General features: G+C 42.8%; 1 protein-coding gene across 11 annotated transcripts in view; it reads left to right on the plus strand.

Annotated features, from left to right (window-relative positions):
- Positions 1–20,018, plus strand: part of MSRA (methionine sulfoxide reductase A) — a 239,444-nt gene that overhangs the window by 135,981 nt on the left and 83,445 nt on the right. For 7 of the 11 annotated variants that reach the window (XM_085544258.1, XM_015859751.3, XM_085544253.1 and 4 more), the window contains one exon: positions 1,623–1,727. The exons of 2 other annotated variants lie outside the window; for them this stretch is intronic. In XM_085544258.1, coding sequence (XP_085400384.1) covers positions 1,623–1,727 — 105 coding nt within the window. The remainder of the gene's footprint in view (positions 1–1,622; positions 1,728–20,018) is intronic. 2 more of the 11 variants (XM_085544255.1, XM_085544259.1) reach the window with 1 other exon arrangement.

The raw sequence follows: 20,018 nt of genomic DNA on the forward strand, positions 1-20,018 counted from the left end.
CTGGACAGTATCCTGGTGGTCGGGATGGCTTGGCTTTAGCTACAGGTTACATATAATTTGTACATTTTTGCCTTTTAATCTCAGGGAGCCTATCTTTGCTGTATTGTCAAACACGATGGACAGGAACCAAATTGATTTTATCAAAGTTTTCATTACAGGTATCCCAGATACCCCTTTTACTTCTCTGTGTTCTAGACTAAATTTAATCCTACTCTTTTAAATCCCCTTTAATAGCTAGCCCACCCCTCTGTGCCTCATTTAGGTTTTCTTCTTTTCATGTGCCCCAATTAACTGATATAATGCTGTCTTACTTTTCCCTCTTGCATCCCTTTCATATGTCTTAGCATCCTTTTCATTTCCTTCCTACTTTTTTCTATTTCCCCCCCCACCCCCCCCCAGACTTCCCTTATTACCAGACTGGTATTTTCACTGACCATTCCCTGGTTACTTATAGACTGATTTATCTTGTTTGGTGGCAGCTAATTCAGAACCCACCAATGGGCCAGATTCACCTGGTCGTTGCACTGTGTGAAATTCCAGACAGTTCTATTGAAGTCAACTGGGTAAAGCTGAAATTTATGCTGGTGAGAATGACATGAAAACCTGGCGTAAACTGAACGAGCAGCCTATTATATGCCGCCCTGAAAGTAATTCTGACCATCCAGCTAACTTTGGTTGATTATTTCCTTGTTATGATTTAACTGGAGAATAGGGTTGTTGTTTTTTTCCTGCTAAAATATACATTATAGCAACAAAAATGCCTATATTTATAGATCTTTGATATGTGCTTGTGCAGCACTCAGTGCCATGGACTCTCACCTTGCAATGCCTGGGTGTTCAGCAATCTGTTCATTATTGCTGAAGAAAATTACCCGGCCAGATACTTCACATTTTAAGAAGCTTAATCTTTCAATAATACAATAAAGAATGAAAGAATCTGGACCATAAAATAACTGAAATACAGGAATAATGTCTTTTAATGTGAAGTAATCCCTGATTACCTTCCTTGAACTTTATCTGCTGACAGAAAGTTCAATTAGGAGCTGTTTGACTCTTTCTGAGGCCTGTTGGGATCAGTGTGTTGGCTGATATAGACTAGTTTGGAATTTTTTGTATCATCTTGTGTAAACATGCCTTTGAACTTCGTCTTCATTATCGATTATTTCACCCATATCTTACCTCATTGCTAGTGAAACCCAGTTTCCTGCTGTCAGGACAGTGTAGGTGTTGTATTTTTCATGGTTTTTTTTCATACTCTTTCATATTTTAATATTCCATTTAGAATGCTAAGTAATATTTTACTAATTGTCCGGTACAAATATTTAAGAGGTATTTTGGTTTTTTTTTTTTCTGCTGAAACTTGACAAACATCTGTAAAAATATCACTGTCTTACCTTATTTTTACTCTGGCTGGTTTCTTTCCTGATGGCCTTGTCCAACCCTGTAAATATCATAGGGCTACTATGTACATAAAACATTATATATAAGAAGCTCCTGCCTTTAAAAATGCATTAAAAATAATAAAAAGGGAAACAAAGGATTGTGCTTTTGATCTCAATATTTAAAATAATGTGTATGCGGCAGCTAATTCTTACTAATAGGATCTGATTTTGTCTTTTAAGGTAGAACTGGCCACACAGAGGCTGTACGAGTGGTATATCAGCCAGAAAACATCAGCTTTGAGAAACTGCTCAAGGTCTTCTGGGAGAATCATGACCCGACACAAGGTAGAGTGATGAGTGAGCCAGTATTTAATTATCTTACTAATTACAGCTGGGATAATTAGTGTTTGAGCTGCATGGAAGAGATGAACCTTGAAATCACACTGGAGCTCGAGAATATGATTGCAGACATTTATTGACAGAGAAAGAGAGAAAGAGAGAGAATGAGAGTACAGAAACTCACAATACCCCTCCTCCTTTACAGCTGTCTGTGCTGGGAAAATTCCCACAGAGAGACACAGCAGACAATAGAATATTTTTTTTTTTCAGCTTTGATTATGACAATTTCTTCCTTTTGTCCCTTAATTTAAAGCATGTTTCTTTGCAGCTTCAAATGTGGCCATTTATTTTTTTTTTTGGTTATGCTGAGAAAATTTATACCTCGTAAAATATATACGATTTTTTTTTTGCTATATTTTCCAATGGCGGTGAATATTTTTTTATGATTAGCCACAAAAATGAATAGAAGATGTCGGAGGTGATACGCTGAGCAGAGCATTCTGGCTCTTTGCCTTCTTCAAACCTTTCAATTCATCTCTCCTGGAAGAGATTTTGTGGTGACTTTATACACATCTGTGCAAACATAAATGGGAAACTGTGCTGGGAAAACATTGCACATGTTTATATAGTCTCAATAAGCATCACGCTTGATACCATTTTCTAGGAATACGACACGCAGTAGCTCATTTCAATATTTTAACAGCTACCATGATTATGCCACTTGTTACCACATCTGGTGACAAAAAGCACAGATGATACCTACAGAATGGGGCACCACCCTGAGAGTCACTAACTCTGAAAAGGATCCAGGGGCTTTTGTGGATGAAGTGTCTTCCACTGAGCCCAGAGTGCAGCAGGAAGACAAAGAATTGCTATTGCAGCTCCTGCCTGTGTGAAAAGGGAAGCCTTAGTCAGGGTGAGGAGGCTTTCTGGAGGCAGCCAGTAAGATCTCATGGATTTGTTAAGGCTGGAAAAGACAACTGAAATCATCAAGTCCGAGTGTCAACCCAGGAACTCCATGCCCGCCAAGTCAATGTTCCTAAGTGCTTTACCTACCCTTTTCTTGAACACATCAAGGGATGGTGACCCCACCACCTCTCTAGGCAGCCTGTTCCAATGCATTACCTCTCTCTAAGAAGAAATGTTTCCTAATAACCAACCTGAACGTTGGTTCTCATCCAGCTTGAAGCCATTACCTCTTGTCTCAGTGCTGTTACCTGGGAGCAGAGGCCAATCCCCACCTCACCACATCCTCCTTTCAGGAGTTGGAGAAAGCAATGGGGTCTCCCCTGAGCTCCCCTGCTCCAGACTGACCCATCCCAGTGCCCTCATCCACTCCCCTTATAACACCTAGAGTCTGTGCTCCAGACTCTTCACTGCTTTGTTGCCTTTCTTTGAAAGATTTTGTGTCATTCCTGTGTTCACCAACTAAGGGTTATAGAACAGAAAAAGGACACATTCAAATGTCAAACATCATTGTGAGATTCACAGTACAACCACAGGTGGACCATGACTAAACCCAATAACTGGACATTCAGTCCAGTTCCATCTCAGAATGAAATCTTTTTGCAGCTTGCAGTGTAATTAAGCACTGGATTCTTTTTCCATCACCATCATTTCAAGTCTTTAAAATTAGGTCATTTATCATTTGAAAGAGGAGCTAGATTCAGTTCATAAGAAGAAGCTCTGTCTATGTGTGGTGGGAGTGGTGTGTTCTGGGATGTGCTGATTTATCTCTGTCCTTGATCAACCCCTTCCTTTATATTTGTGTTCAGAATGATGTGCTTGCACCACGCTTGAAACTCATGCTTTGAGACTATACCCATCTTTACATCGTGCTTCAGGACCTTTGTGGATTGCTTGTAGGTTTCAGTAAGGCATTTTTTATCCCATCCTACCGCTGTGGTTAGTTCTAGTTTTGTTCTTTTTGATTTGGATTCTCAGCGATTGGCCATAACCTGGCCTCTCTGTAAGCATGTATTACTCATAGGATGGGCTTCATCCCAATTGCCAGAGCTAGGGACTGACGACCAGAGCTGTATGGTTTTTTTGCCTTCCAGAAAAGCATGAGGAATGGATCTCTGCTGGAAACTCAGGGAAACTACCACCTAACCAATTCTCTGCTACTTCTGTAGTCTTGCCTTTGACTGTGTTTGGTTGGTCACTGCATGTGGCACAGGTGCAATAGCTTGGTCTCTAAAGAGCTTCACTGCATTACGTTGGCTGAAGTATTGGGCATAATGTAGTAGCTGTGGTAAATGAAATTAAGGTTCCTGCTGGCTTTAAAACAAGATAATAATAATGACATCTTTGTATTCGCTTTACATCCATCCATAACTGAGGTTCAGAATAGTTCCAGTCAGTGCTTTCAGAAGAAGGTTGGATGCTGGCAGATGTATGATTCACTTCTTGATTTCTGGCAACTGGGGAAACATCACCTAATTAGCCTGGGCACGGAGCCACACTAATGTGACCGTATTCCTTCTGGGATGTAAGCTAATATCTCTGCATGATGCTGCAGTGTGGATACCCAAGTCATTCACAGCTACCTCAGGAATCTGTGTGGCTCTGTGGTGCTTGGTATAAACAGAGCTAAGCCTTCATTAAGAGGAATTTTTTCCCCCAGAGGTTGGTGACGCACTGGAACAGGTTGCCCAAGGAGGCTGTGGATGCCCCATCCCTGCAGGCATTCAAGGTCAGGCTGGATGTGGCTCTGGGCAGCCTGGGCTGCTGGTTGGTGACCCTGCACACAGCAAGGGGTTGGAACCAGATGGTCATTGTGCTCCTTTTCAGCACAGGCCATTCTATGGTTCTATGATTCTGATTTATCCTAGCTTGACTCGGCAAAAGTTCCAAATGTTTTTTTGTAAGAATGTTCTGAACATAAGGGCATCACTTTATCTGTGGAGATGATGGCAGTCACTGGAGCCTTCATGTATTCCAGACATGGCTGATGTGGACAGATTGCTTTACCGATGCATTTTTATGATTGCTTAATGCTGAACTCTGTTGAGTGTCCTTGTAAAGCTCACTACCTCGCTGTAGACTTTCTTGATTTGAGAGAAACTAAACTACTAGGTCCCAATTTCAAGTTTCTTTGTCTCGTGGGGTAGGGATGATATGCTATATATCTTTCTCAAGTTGTGGCAGTTAGCACTAGAAGCTTGGTAAGGTGGAATTATTTCTTCACCTTGATTTGTACCCACTCCCTCCTTTTATCTTGCTATAGAAAACGTGGTTTTCTGTAAAGATACTGAAAGTGAGAATTATCTCTCTGACCTGTGATATTTTTCTTCTTTCCTGAAATTCAGCTGTGTGCAAAGTCTTATTTAACCATCCTTACGGGAATGCAGCTCAGTCCGTCAAAGGGAAGGCTTTTCTAAGCAGTTAAATTAGAAAGATTTCTTATTCATGAAATTCAGCGCACTCTTTAGATGAATCCAATGTTTCATACATCCAAAAAGCGCTGGACTTTCTGAGTATAGTGCTCACTCGGAAATACAAAATCTCTGTCTGTGGCACTCTCTCATCTTTCCCCCAGAAGTCGGGTTAATGCCATTTAAGTCATCATGTCCCCCACAGAAACAATGGACTTGTCTACTTGTCCCAGTGTCATTAAACATCAAATATGGAAATATTCACTTGTATTGTTTCAGATTCTGTTGCAATGGAGGACCTTTCAAATATCGATCTGGGTGGTACCAAGTGCTAAATGATACAGACAGGCAGTCCTATCATTCGTTGCTGAAAGAGCATATTAATATTCAGAAGTTCCTGCTTTCCAAGCAGTTGGACCTCCTGCCTTCAAGATGAGGCAGACATCTCACCGGGATTCAAGGTTTCTCTGGGAGGCAGCCTGGCTCTTGTTTCATGAAGCTCTTGAGTCTGAGTATTATACAGAAGACTACTGAAAAGCAAGAACCTTTGATCAGTCAAACAGCTTATGAGTTGAAAGAGATTCTCCCAGATGAGCATCTCCTAAGTGTGGGGCCCTGATAAAGTCCTCCTTGACTATTAATTTAGGCTGTATTTTATAATTCATTACATTTGGGATACTGAAAAGGCAACAAACAAACCCTCGAATTCTGCCAAGTGACATATGGTTGTCATCACTGTTCAGCCTCTACTGCACAGATCAGCATTCCTTCTCTCCTAGGAATAATCTTATTTGTAATGGGAATGCTCTGTACAACTCTAGAAGTGCTTGAGGTGGTTGCTTCTTTGTGGCTGATGCAGCAAAAGAGGGTGAATGTCATATGCTAAAAATACTGTTGAAGATTCTTCCAGATGTTTGCTTTGTGCATCACTTTGTAGAGTTACAGAGGCACGGAGCAGATTCTGTATTGCCCTGTTTTTGCACCAAAGGCACCTTTCTTAGAGCCTTGCAGGTTCTTTTTTGCTATAAGCCTGGCCATCTCCTCCAAATTGCATTCTTACGACGGATTTGCTGGCACCTCCATGCCGTGTGTCCACTTTCAGCCCATCAGTTAGTGTTGTGCCTCAGCCTGTTTTCACGCTTTCTGGAAGCTAATCTTTGACCTGTCTGTAGGATGCCACATCTTTCTTCTTGCTGACACTGACAACCACAAAATTCTCTGATCAAGCTGAAAACTAACCCTGCATGAATTGAAATGTAGTTTTGAGCCTGGACTTCCATTGCCAGGAGAACAACTGCTAGTGAGACTGTCCTTCTGGCACCAGCAGTGCCTGCCAGTGTGTGAGACAGTTGGGAAACCCAACCTTACTTATGTTAGGGAAGAAAATGGTGTATTTTATCCAATCAGAAAGTTTAGCCACTCTGAGAAGAGTAAGAAACAATTTCTCCAAGTCTCTGGAAACATCTTTATGATACTGGTTGAATCATTTTGTCATGGTGCAAGCAGAATTCCTGTTAAGCATGGTGTTGCTGTTGTTGTTGTTGTTATTATTATTATTATATTGATCCTTTGGAAGACTGAAGTCTTACACGCATCAGAAATTTCAGCTCAGTCTGAGGCAGCTTTAAAGGATAATTCTTTGTTGCTTTCATGGAATCATGGAATCATAGAATCACCAGGGTTGGAAAAGAGCACTTTGGTCATCAAGTCCAAGTATCAACCCATCACCCCCATGCCTACTACCCCATGTCCCTCAGAGCCACATCTCTACCTCAGTAGTTGTACATTTCTTTTTAGCAGAAAAAATACCCCAAATACTATTTCCTCCTTTCAAAAACTTATCTGGAGCAAATGAAAAATCCACTCATGTCCTTTAACACCTTCCTCTCTTGAAAAACTTGTGATTATTTTGGTAGTTTTCCTTCATGTATTTATCGAGAGTATCCAGTCCTTCCCAGCTGCTGCAGTTCTCAGTTCATTCTGTATACACAAATTCTATTGTTTTTCATTGCTGCTTCTGGAGTTTGCTTGTATTCCTGGTAGTTGAAGGAGCTGAGGGGAAGGCAGGGCCCAATGGCCTTAGCAGCCCTTTGACACAAGGGTGTAGGGCAAAGATACCCATGGCCACTGCTGCGTAAGAGCTTCTAGAAGATTACTTTTATTCATTCCTTGAGTATACAGAGAACCAAAGTTAGTGGTAAGTAATCTCATTTGTCCTTTCTGTCATGAAGAAGTCCTTATCTTGCCTGTGTTTGTCCAGGAAATGTAAGCAGAACTGATATTTTTCCAGCAGTTAAGGACCATCTGTACTACAACAAACTCATCACCTGCCAGATTCATTCAAAACACCTCTTAGTCCATAAGTCTTGTGTATCCAAGATAAAGAAGAGATGTATGAGCTGTTTCTCCTCCCTGTGACCTTCCAAACAGTTTGGCATTTAGCCTTAGTGCTGATCCACGAATTCTCCAGATTAATGTCTGCTTTTCGTTGTGCTGACCCGTTTTAGTTGCAGAGGGTATATTTATTTCTCACCAGTTTTGAAGGACTGTACTTTTTTTAGACATCGCATAAGGAATCTATCATCTGCAAATAATTAAAATTAGACACTAGAAATGACATTGTATTGCTAATGAGCAGATGTGTCTACTTACACCAGTGGAAGAACAGCTGTACACATAAAAAATGCTGCAGCGACCCTAAACCAACATTATGTATTCTGCTACAGGCCTGTAACTTCATTTAGAGATTAAAGGAGGGGGAAAAATCTCTCCATGTAAAATATATTCATTTTTTATTTATTTTTTTTTAGATTTCTGTGAATCTCTTCCCTTTATAATTTGAATGAAGTCTTCAAGTCTCAGATTGACGCACAAACATACTTGCCTTCTACTTCAGATGTTATTATAAGCCCGGATGGTTTCAGCATTATCACAAGATGTAACAGAAGTCAGTAGAAACAGAAACCTATTGTCACCAGACACATTATATATATTCAAAATATAATTACAGACCCCCTTGGGAGCCATTCCTGGTTCCATACTCTTCAATATTTTCATTAATGACTTGGAAGATATAGAGGAGGGGATACTAATTAAATCTGTGGTAAAGATGATACCAGTGGGCTCTTGGAAGAAAGGAATAAAACCAAGCTCTGTGTTGATAAATCAAAAAAGCCATGGAAATCAATGCACCGATACTCAGTGATGATAAATGTGTATTGGTTCGTGCAGAACTGGATAATCAACAATGGAAATATGGAATATATTCTAATTCCTGCTCTTACCAATGAAAGCCCAAGGAGGGAAGATTTAGGCTGGATATCAGGGGGAAGTTCTTTACCAAATGAGTGGTGAGGTGCTGGAACAGCTGCCCAGAGAGGCTGTGGATGCCCCGTCCATCCCTGGAGGTGTTCAAGGCCAGGTTGGATGGGGCCCTGGGCAGCCTGGGCTGGTATTAAATGTGGAGGCTGATGACTCTGTCTGTGGCAGGGGGGTTGGAGCTTCGTGATCCTTGGGGTCTCTTCCAACCCAACCATTCTGTGATCCTATGAAATCTCATTGGTGGGACTTATTTGACTGATGTCTAGCCATCCCACCAGCGACCAGTTTAGTGCTCTCCTGTCCATAATCTCTTCATACGTATTTGTGATCTATACTGTTTTCAAAGTAAGCAGCAGAAAAACTCTTTGTAGTGCTTCACTGCTGTTGCGCTTTGAGAATGCAACTTCTCTTCTTTCAGGAACTGATGAGCCTAATGATGTGCTGTTCCCATTCTTTGTCCTTCCTCTAGAACAAAATATGCATTAAAAATAAATACTTATTATAAGGCTGTTTTGCGTCCCCAGGAACTTCAGCTGACATGACCTTATTTGCATACTAGACTCTTTTTATCCATATAAATTAGAATAGACTTTTTCTGACCTAAATTTCCAGTTTAGGAGCTGTTGTTTTCCACGGCACAGTGAGAAGCTGAGATTTGACTTTGCATCTTTTTTAATGAAGGGGAGCATTAGCCTGTACAGTGCTTGCTGAGATTGCTGAAGAGTTTGCATTATGAAGTGAAGCAATTCTGGCTCAAGGGCAGAATTCCGTCTGCGTTCTTATTTCTTCTTCACTTTAAACCACTGGTAGTTTATTTATTTCATTTATGACAACAATGTGTCATCCAGTTTTCCAGAACTACTAAAAGCAAACTTTCCCTTTCAGTATTGCTAAATAAAATGGTGCCTTGAAGATAAGAAGGGCCATGATGTTGGTCTTTTATTCCATTGAGGATAATTTGAATGCTGTGCTGTAGGAAACATGGACCTACCACTCACCTGAGGGAATTCCTTTTGTTTATGATTTCTATGTCTGCTAAGAACGACTTTGGAAAATACATCTATTCTACTAAAAGGTTCCTTGAGATCCCTTCTGCATCAGTTCACAATTACAGCATAGATGCGATTTTAACAGAGGGGAGGAAGAGGAGGAAAGGAAGAGTAAGGAGACATTCATTTTAATTCATGTCTGTTCATCTGTTAAGTGAGAACTGAAGGAAGGTCTGGACTTCTCAATGTCTGAGTGCCATCATTAGCATTCAGATTTCAAAGAAATAAAGGGCATGCGTTGTGAATAACAGCAGCTACATCTGCACGCGCATTTACAGCATTAGAAAAGGGTAAACTAAGGTCTTTTTTTCCTGCAGAATTTTGTGATGAATGATCCCAATCTTTGTACAATTAAACAAAATTAGAACAAAATGAAACCAAACATTTCTTTTCTTCTTTAAGTAACCCACCAGTGAGTTTACTGTACTTGGGTCTAGAAATCCGCGGCACTGAAGCGTGGTATCATTAATCATAGTTTGTGGTGATTATTAGTAGGCTTTTAATCTTTGTTTTCATGTATAATTAGGTACAAGAGGTCAAAGCCGACTCTATTCTAAACAACAGTATTTTCAGTGAATGACTGTTTTTCTCTGCTTGCAATTTTCTCTTGCATATTTATAAGAGCACACTTGTCTGTATTTTGAGAGAGCAGTGTCCCATGAGTTTATCTGCTGATAAAAGCAAATGACAACACTGTTATTTTTATTATCTCTAATTATTTTTCTTACCATTGCAGTAACACCTACTGGATCAGAGCAGGTTTAGATTAGAAGAGAGTCAGAAGAGAAAGGAGAAGGCACATAAAGAGAACAATAACAAATCTGTGAGATTCCACTGCTGGGCTCTATCTCTAATCAGAATTTCTGCTTTTCTTAGTTACATTTACTCTCTTTATCAATAGTTGCTCAGCTTTTTACAAGCACCACAACAGAGTGAATCCACAAAGAACGAGGCAATGATGGCCCAACTCAGATGTCTAAACAGGGAGTTCTTTTGCCACACCAGATCCTGTGTGCGTTCTGCCTTTCAGCTGTGCTTTGGAAAGTGCAGGGCTTCCATATGCCTCACATCACATCCTCCAGGCTATTGCAGATATCTCTGCTCCATGCATTTATTTGCTGTTGAACACTACCACTATCTTAGGTTGGATTTCCCTGTCATGTTGGATGGGATAAAGCTTGAGGTAGAGCCGCTTAGATATAGATATTTCCACAGAGCTTCTATGGCTGATAATGGAAGTCTAGTCAATACAGTTGACTCATCCTAACGGGTGCAGTCAGTTTTTGGTTGTCTAAGCTTGGAAGCTTAATTGCAATTGCATCAGGTACATCAAGTATTGCTAAAAGTTATGGCTTTCACTCCTGCTCCAACTTCATCCAGCCCTGAGAAAAATTTTTAAGAGGAGGCGTCTCTGATAGGGCCTAATGTCTATTTATTAAAGAAGCCTAAAACCTTTTCAAAAACTAATCATATAACTTTTAATTACAGTTAAGCGAAAAAGTTCCTCTGCAGTAAGCTTAATGTCACAGAATCACAGAATCACAGAATTACCCGGGTTGGAAGGGACCTCAAGGATCATGTAGCTCCAACCCCCCTGCCCAGCAGGGCCACCAAACATACACCTTTACTAGATGAGGTTGCCCAGGGCCCCGTCCAACCTGGCCTTGAACACCTCCAAGGACGGGGCATCCACAACCTCACTGGGCAGCCTGTTCCAGGGCCTAACCACTCTTCTAGTAAAGAACTTTCCCCTAACATCCAACCTAAATCTTCCCTCCTTCAACTTAAAACCATTTCCCCGTGTCCTGCTATTGTCAGCCCTTTCAAAGAGTTTACTCCCTTCCTGGGAGTAAGTTCCCTTCAGGTACTGAAAGGCTGCAATGAGGTCACCCCGCAACCTTCTCTTCTCCAAGCTGAACAAACCCAACTCCCTCAGCCTGTCCTCATAGGGGAGGTGCTCCAGCCCCCTGATCATCTTTGTGGCCCTCCTCTGGACCCTTTCCAAAATCTCTATATCTTTTTTGTACTGAGGGCTCCACACCTGGACACAGTACTCCAGATGGGGCCTCACAAGAGCAGAGTAGAGAGGGACGATCACCTCCCTATCCCTGCTGACCACCCCTCTCCTGATGGAGCCCAGGATCCCATTTGCTTTCCGGGCTGCCAGAGCGCACTGCTGGCTCATGTTAAGTTTTTCATCTATCAGGACCCCTAGGTCTTTTTCTACCGAGCTGCTCTCAAGGACAACTCCTCCCAGGCTGTACAGGTGCCTGGGGTTCTTCCGGCCCAAGTGCAAAACCTTGCACTTTGCCGTGTTGAACCTCATTAGGTTCACCCGAGCCCAGCTTTCCAGCCTGTCAAGGTCCCTCTGAATGGCATCCGTTCCCTCCACCGTATCGACTGCACCACTCAGCTTGGTGTCATCAGCAAACTTGCTGAGGGTGCACTCCATTCCCTCATCGATGTCATTAATAAAGATGTTAAAGAGCACCGGTCCCAAGACAGACCCTTGAGGGACACCGCTCGTTACCGGCCTCCACCTGGACATAGAGCCATTGACCACCACCCTCTGTCTGCGGCCTTTCAACCAATTGCTTATCCATCTAGTTGTCCACCCATCAAATCCACCTCCCTCCAATTTGGAGATGAGGATGTGATGGGGGACCATGTCAAAGGCCTTGCTCAGGTCCAGGTAAATGACATCGGTCGCCTTCCCTTCGTCCACCAACGCCGTCACTCCATCATAGAAGGCCACAAGATTAGTTAAGCATGACCTTCCCCTGGTGAAGCCATGCTGGCTGTCTCGGATCACATGCTTGTTCTTTATGTGATCAAGCATGTTGTCCAGGAGGATCTGTTCCATAATCTTCCCAGGCACGGAGGTGAGACTCACCGGCCTGTAGTTCCCCGGGTCCTCCCTGCTCCCCTTCTTGTAAATGGGAGTGACGTGACCCTTCCTCCAATCATCCGGGACCTCACCTGACAGCCACGACTTCTCAAATATGATGGAGAGCGGCTCAGCAACCACCTCAGCCAGCTCCTTCAGGACCCTGGGATGCACGCCATCTGGCCCCATAGACTTATACTCATTCAGTCTAAGGAGGCACTCTCGGACTTGCTCTACCCTTACAGTGGGGAGGGATTTACCTCCTTGGTCCCCACATAGAGGTATGGGGGTGCAAGACTTAGGGACGTGAAAAAGACTAGAATCCTGGCCACCAGTGAAGACCGAGGTGAAGAACTCATTCAGCACCTCAGCTTTCTCTTCATCTGTTGAAGCCATTTCTCCTTTTAAATTTACCAGAGTAGGTACGCCCATTTTGGCCTGTCTCTTCTGGCCAATGTACCTGTAGAAAGTTTTCTTATTGTTTTTCACGTCCCTCGCCAAGTTCAGTTCTGCCTGCGCCTTGGCTTTCCTGATCCCACGTCTGCAAGTTCGGACGGCATCCCTGTATTCTTCCCGGGTGACACAGCCTTGTTTCCAGAGCTTGTACACCCCTTTCTTCACCCTCAGTTCTCTTAGCAGGTCCTTGCTGAGCCATGCCGGTTTTCTACCTCTCCTGCCCACTTTCTTAATCAGGGGAATGGAGACCTCTTGTGCTGCCAGGAGGGCATCCTTGAACAGTAGCCAGCTCTCCTCAACATCCTTATCTTTGAGGGCAGCGCGCCAGGGGATCTTGGCCAGCATTCCATTGAGAAGCTTGAAGTCAGCTCTTCTAAAGTTCAGCATCCTGGTCCTGCTCTTTGCCAGGCCCACATCGCTTGAGATCACAAACTCAACCAGGGCATGATCGCTGGAGCCCAGGCATCCTCCAACCTTGACGCCTTTGATGATCTCCTCAGCGTTGGTGAGCAGCAGGTCCAGCAACGCTTGACCTCTGGTCGGTCTGTCCAATACCTGAACCAGAAAGCTATCATCAATGGATTCCAAGAGCCTTCTGGAGCTCTTGCAGCTCGCCGTGTGGTTTTCCCAACAGATGTCCGGATGGTTGAAGTCCCCCACCAGGACAAGAGCCTGTGAGCTAGATGCCTCACGCATCTGGAGCAAGAAAGCCTCATCAGCAGCCTCCCCTTGATCAGGTGGCCTGTAGTATACCCCTAATACCAGCTGACCTTTATTAGTCCCATCTCTAATCCTAACCCACAGGCTCTCAACCTGTTCTTGACTGTTTCTCATGGGGAGCTCCTCACAGTTTATCCAATCTCTGACATAAAGAGCAACTCCCCCACCCTTCCTACCTCGCCTATCTCTCCTAAAGAGCCTATAGCCATCGATGGTAGTATCCCAATTGTGGGAGTTATCCCACCATGTTTCTGTGATAGCAACAATGTCATAATTTTCAGAGTGCATCACAGTTTCCAGTTCCTCCTGCTTGTTACTCAGGCTCCGTGCATTAGTATAAAGGCACTTCAGCCGGGCTGTCCGTCTCACCACCTTCATAAGCGATCCAGGATCCGCTAGAACAGCGGCATCCCCAGCATCCCCCTGCCCTACTCCCTCCTTTTGCACTCTGCAATCATTGCCCACGGAGTTTGGTACAATCCCTTGAATGCACCGTTCAACCCCAGTAGCCCTTATTTTGCCCCCTTCCCCCTTCGTTCCTAGTTTAAAGACCTATCAATGAGTCCCGCTAATTCTTCAGCTAATACCCTCTTACCCCTCAGGGACAGGCTGCTTGCATCAGCAGCCATCATTCCAGGTGCAGTGTAGATAGCCCCATGGTCAAAATAGCCGAAATTCTTGTGTCTGCACCAGCTCTTAAGCCATCTGTTTAAGAGCTGGGTTTTTTGGATCCTCCCTGTACCTTTTCCTGACACCACGGGCATAGAAGAAAAGATCACCTGCACCCCAGCTCCTTCAAGTATTCGCCCCATTCCCCTGAAGTCTTTCTTGATGGACCTCAGGCTTTCCTTGCCAACTTCCTCACTGCCAGCCTGAATTATTAAAAGTGGGTAGTAGTCTGAAGGATGAATCAATCTAGAAATTTTCTTTGAAATGTCCCTGACCCGTGCCCCAGGAAGACAGCACACTTCTCTGCGGGTAGGGTCAGGCCGGCATATAGGGCCTTCTGTTCCTTGCAGAAGGGAGTCACCTACAACAATCACCCTTCTGTCCTTACGTGAAGAAGCAGTCTTGAGGCTTCGGGGTGACCGCTTCACCTGTGGCAACCTCATGGGTGCACCTGTTTCCACACTCTCACTAGTCCCCCCCTCAAGTTCCAGGGCCTCAAACCGGTTTTGCAGAGGCACCTGGGGAGCCGGGGATGGTCGTGATGGAGGATGCCCCTTTCGTCGAGCAGGTACCCGTTTCCACTCCTCCTCCCTTCTCAAGTTACTGCTGGGGGGAAGAGAGGACAGGGGGCCGGCTGCAGTGTTGCCAGCTGGCTGGTTCCCCTTTACCACCTGTTTGTGAGGTGGCAGGGGCTGACATGCTCCATTAGGAGCCTCGACTGTGTGCTGAGAACTTGAGGCTGAGAGGGACTGACACCACCAGTCAATCTCCCTCTCACACTCTTTTATAGTCCTCAGCCTCTCCACTTCCTCCTTCAGGTCAACCACGAGGCTGAGCAAGTAGTTCACCTGGTCACAGTGAACACAATCACTGCCTCCCTCACCCAGCACTGCAAGGGCCATGCTCTGGCACTCAGTACAGCCAGAGACCTGCACACCAGCATCTTGGGTTGGGGGCTCAGTCTGAGTTTCCTCAGACATTTTGGCAGCAGCCTTCCTATAAGGCATGTGCAGGACCTCAGTCTGGGTCTCTGCAGTCTTCTTGGTCATGAAGGATGACTCACATATATATTCACCATTCAATTTGTCTGTTCTCTGCACTAGTGGTAAAGGTGTATTATCAATTAATAATTAGAAATGGATTAAAATTCCTGTCCTCCAGTAGCATTTAATACATTGTGACACTCATTAATAATTAAACCGTGGTTTTACGTGGGCTCAGGTAGATCATGCATTTCATTCACAGGTCAAAGAGCATTAAAAAATGCATTTAAACAATGTTATGTCTGATTTAAATAATAATAAATCATATAGGGAACTTTTGACAAGGGAAATGGTTTTAGGTTGAAGGAGGGAAGATTTAGGTTGGATATAAGGGGAAGTTCTTTACTATGAGAGTGGTGAGGTGCTGGAACAGCTGCCCAGAGAGGCTGTGGATGCCCCGTCCATCCCTGGAGGTGTTCAAGGCCAGGTTGGATGGGGCCCTGGGCAGCCTGGGCTGGTATTAAATGTGGAGGTTGGTGGCCCTGCCTGTGGCAGGGGTTTGGAGCTTCATGATCCTTGAGGTCCCTTCCAACCCAACCACTCTGTGATTCTATGATTCTCTTTCGAATAATAATACTAAAAAAAGAAGGGAGAAAAAAAGAAAGAGAATTGTTTAGAGATAGATCCCCTGTGAGTGTACTACTGTTACTTTGCTTTGGTTTTAGCAGTGTGTTGGCTATCAGTGATGGGAGCAGACAAGGTTTCTTGTTGCATCAAATTATGAACTGTGGCAGTAATTCATCCCATTCCCACGTAATGTTATCACTAAAAATGAAGGAGTGTGTTCTCCTTTGTGTCCATACTTCGGGGTATGTTGCGGCATTAATGATGGATCTGTTGTCGGAAAAAGATTCTCTTAAAATCTGCAGCTTCTGTTATTTCATCCAGTGAGTGTTTACAGACTGTTTTTGACAAAGTTCTTTTACACAGCAATGGCAATCCTTAGGAAGTATTCTGTGATGTCTTCATCCTTGGAGTGATTAAGAATGGAATGGGATGAGGTCATGGAAAACCCACTTGAACTGACACTACTTTGAGTAGCTGGGTTGGATAAGAGACAGCCATGAATCCCTTCCTACACCAGCATGTCCCTGCTTCTATTTTAGCTTTATAGATGCATCAGAAAACCTGGTAATCTTGTGATTTGATAAAGATTCGGGAAAAAAAGTGCCCATCACCAGACATTTTTTGCATCTGAATCTATATGTGTGTTTTCATTTTAAAAACATTGTAGATGTGATGTACTAAGTATATATACAAGTCAGAATTTATAGGGAAAGCTGTGCTCACAAAGCAAATGGGGAAGACCAAAACTGTAGTATCTTTCTTGACACTGAAAACCTTCAGTACTGAAAGCTCTGGAAAGCTTGTTTCCTATTGACAGTATGTTTCCTTTAATGTGTACAAACTCATTATTGTATCGTAACCTTCTCTTTCTTATCTCATTTATCCCTCAGGTGCTTCAGCACCTTGAAATTCATCAAGAACTCTCAATCCACAGCGCAGTCACTACCTTCTTTCCTATTAACATTTCTCTCCTTTAATCATACACTATAAAGAGTTTTACTTTCCCTTGGCAACTTTTAAACTGTATGGATGTAGTTATTACAGTGAGTGATGACATCAAGCCGGGGTGACACGGTGCAATTGATTTTTACTAAATAATTATATGATGAGCTGGAGGAAGGAGTTATATTAGCGTTAACTCAGCAAGCATTGATTAGGGGAAACAAAATGACTTATCAGTATATCAGGTTTCTGTGGGTTTAAGAAAATAAGTGACAGCTGCAGGAAAGCCTATAAATCTTATGGGGGGAAAAAAAAAAAAAATAGAAGAAGATAAAAATAAGAGCTATGAACTGCCCTTTAAAATTTCAGCAGGTGGCACAGAAGACCATAATAGACCTCAGCCATTTATCTCCATTTTGCTTGGGATACTCTTAAGAAGAGCACAGTTGACTAATGATGCCATTATCTTTTTTTTTTATTATTATTATTATTAAATGGAGAGATGATAAGGAATATTGCACAGGTATCACTTTCAAGTCGGGTCGAGTCTTCAGAAGAAATTCCAGATTTAGCCAAAAAGAAAGTATATTTTGCTTCACTTCTCCATAGGGATGTATTCAAAAATCACTGTTTGGAAAGGTTCTGTATGTTTGCAGGGAATTTTCCATTTCTAAAGGGAAAGAAAAAAAGTATTGGGAAGTATGTGTTGTTATTAATGCTTTGGGTTTACCTATTTCTTACTGCCTGTAAGATGCCCTGAAGTTAGATAGGAAGGAGAGGCACCCACCTAAGGGGCATCTCAGTATAAGTTCAAGCTTGGCATGGTAGCAGGACAGCTGCTCTAAAGGAGCAACTCTTTGGCCAAGAATACATAATAGATTTCAAAAGGTGTAGAAAATGTGGAAGTGAAAGCACTGATCAGCTGCATAGAAGCGGGGATGGTTTCATGTGTTCTGATCATCCAAATCAAAGAAGAGCTGGTATTTGCTACTTAGATATCACAAGAAAGACAGGAGTTCCAATCTAAGTCATTCCTACCCGGGTGCTTCAGGTGATATCGAATTGTTGGTAGGAGGACTTTTTAGTCATTTCTTTGTTTTCTATATTTTGGGAAAGAATGATTTCTCCAGTGGCCATCTACATGTGTGTTTTCATTGCGTGCCACTCTCAATCTTTTGCACAAACTGGGGTAGCACTACAACTGCCATTCCTGTGCTCACAAATTTCTGTTTCTCCTACCTATCAGAGGTGGTCAGAGCAAGCAGTCAGCTCTCTGGGGCATTTTTTGATTAATTGGCATTCTAATCTCTGCTGGCACAGTGAGGAAATTTTATGGTCTCCAGAGCGGTCCAGACTGAGAACCACTGAGATGCTTGGTCAGCCAAAGTGAAATTCCTAAATATGATCTGTGCCCAAGATTTAAATGCATTTAGAGCTCCAAATGCCCTCATTCAGCCTGGTTCTCTAGAGACAAGAGCTTACAAAGACTGTCTGATGCCAGGCACTGGGCTTTGGGCTTGTGCTCCTTGGCACCATGCAACCTGATCCAAAACCGTGTAATTTTCTATCATCTTGCCAGAGGAATGCAAACTCTGTGCTTGTCTATCAGTTTTAAAATCAGCATCTCTACCTCAACATCCCTTTAATGGGAGAATTTTACTCTTGCCTTCAGCATGGAAACTGATTTTCTTTGCCTTAGGTATCAACAGCAAGTGCCAGCCTTTTGACTCCAGGATGTATTTGTTCCTGTTACTGATGGATGTGTTCCTGTTGTCCTGCTCAGGGAGACAGATATTTGCATTTTTGCCAGTCATTGTCTTACAGCCAGATGAAATGGGGTGATCTAACAAACTTTGGGCTGTCCAAAGGCATTCTGGGCCCTGTGGGACCCAACATGGAGCTCAAGAACTCATCACTCTCTTCATCTCTCTTCATCCTCTTTCTCCAGAGCTCCCTTCCCACCCCTACGATTCTGTTATGCTGTATTGGAAGCTGAGGGAGTTCAGGCCCTACTGAAAGATCTCCCTACATATTATATCCTTGAGGAAGAAAGTTTTGATCAACTATAAGTCCTGTCCCTATGTTGGCAGGTTTTGCACACGGAATGACTGTAAGGCATCTTGTAGAAGAGTTAGAGGCGGTCAGCGTTCCCCTGTGCAGAAGATCATCATGTACTGAAGATGTTCAGTGTATGTTCTCTAGGTATTGTTTCTTATTCCAGTAGTGGGGATTTACACAAACCCGATTCACTGTTTCAATTTGGAATTAATAGAAAAATCGTTTGCATCCCTTAAAAAGGGAAGTCAACATGCATCCAATGCATGGCTTCTGATTGAGCAGTACACAATATCTTTCAATACCTTTAGCGTCTTTATTAAATTAATTATTCATGTTTTTTCATCCCTCTCTGAAGCCTAATGTGCATAACTGTGGTATTATTTTAACACAGTGAGACAGCGTGACATGACAGACAAACTAAGAATGACATTCCAGCAAAGGAAGGAGAGTTAACTACAAATGACACGGTGGGATTTTTAGATGGCCAAGCAGAGATCATTTCTAATTTAGTAGCAGTTCTTTCAGACAAAGACAAGATTGTTAAACTCAATCATCCTACCGCAGTTGTTTAGTAAATTGAATTTCCTGCCTTGTTTGCTACTCAGGAGTCAGTGAATCTCAACCAGTAAGAGTTGCCAGAGGGTTTTAAAAACTCCTTGATGGACCTTTGAGAAGTAAGTTTGCACATGTGAAGTACATTAGAAATAACAGTAGTAACAGTGCTGCTTGATTATGTCCATGCTCATGGAATTTGTTTCATTTCAGTATCTTGTAGTCTTTTTGGCTTTGGCAGATTATGTGTTGGCTACTTATCACGGTAGATTTAGGTACAAGTTGTTGTGAAACCATCAAGAAAGGGATGTGGGTATTGGTACGTTGTTCACATGATGAATGCTCTTCATTATTTTGATGTTGCCTTATCTCCCATCTGGATTTTGAGTCCTTTTGCTTTCAGTTGCTCCATCTTATCATGCAGTTTTGGCAAGACTAAAGTGCCTTGTCTTTGAGGTTATTTCCCTATTGCATTTTTATAAATCAGAGTCAGTTCTCCCTTTCGATAAATTAATTGAAGTGATCGCTTTCTCATCTCTTTGTACTGGTTGCATGTGCATGGATTAAATGATCTTGTTTACCTTCTCACTCAGACTGCCACAAACAGAAATTCATACTATAATGCACTCTTGAAACACACACTAGAAACTGTCATA

Source organism: Coturnix japonica, chromosome 3, assembly GCF_054131305.1.
Source record: "Coturnix japonica strain WE chromosome 3, WE-NBRP24, whole genome shotgun sequence".
In the NCBI taxonomy this organism is placed as follows: domain Eukaryota; kingdom Metazoa; phylum Chordata; class Aves; order Galliformes; family Phasianidae; genus Coturnix; species Coturnix japonica.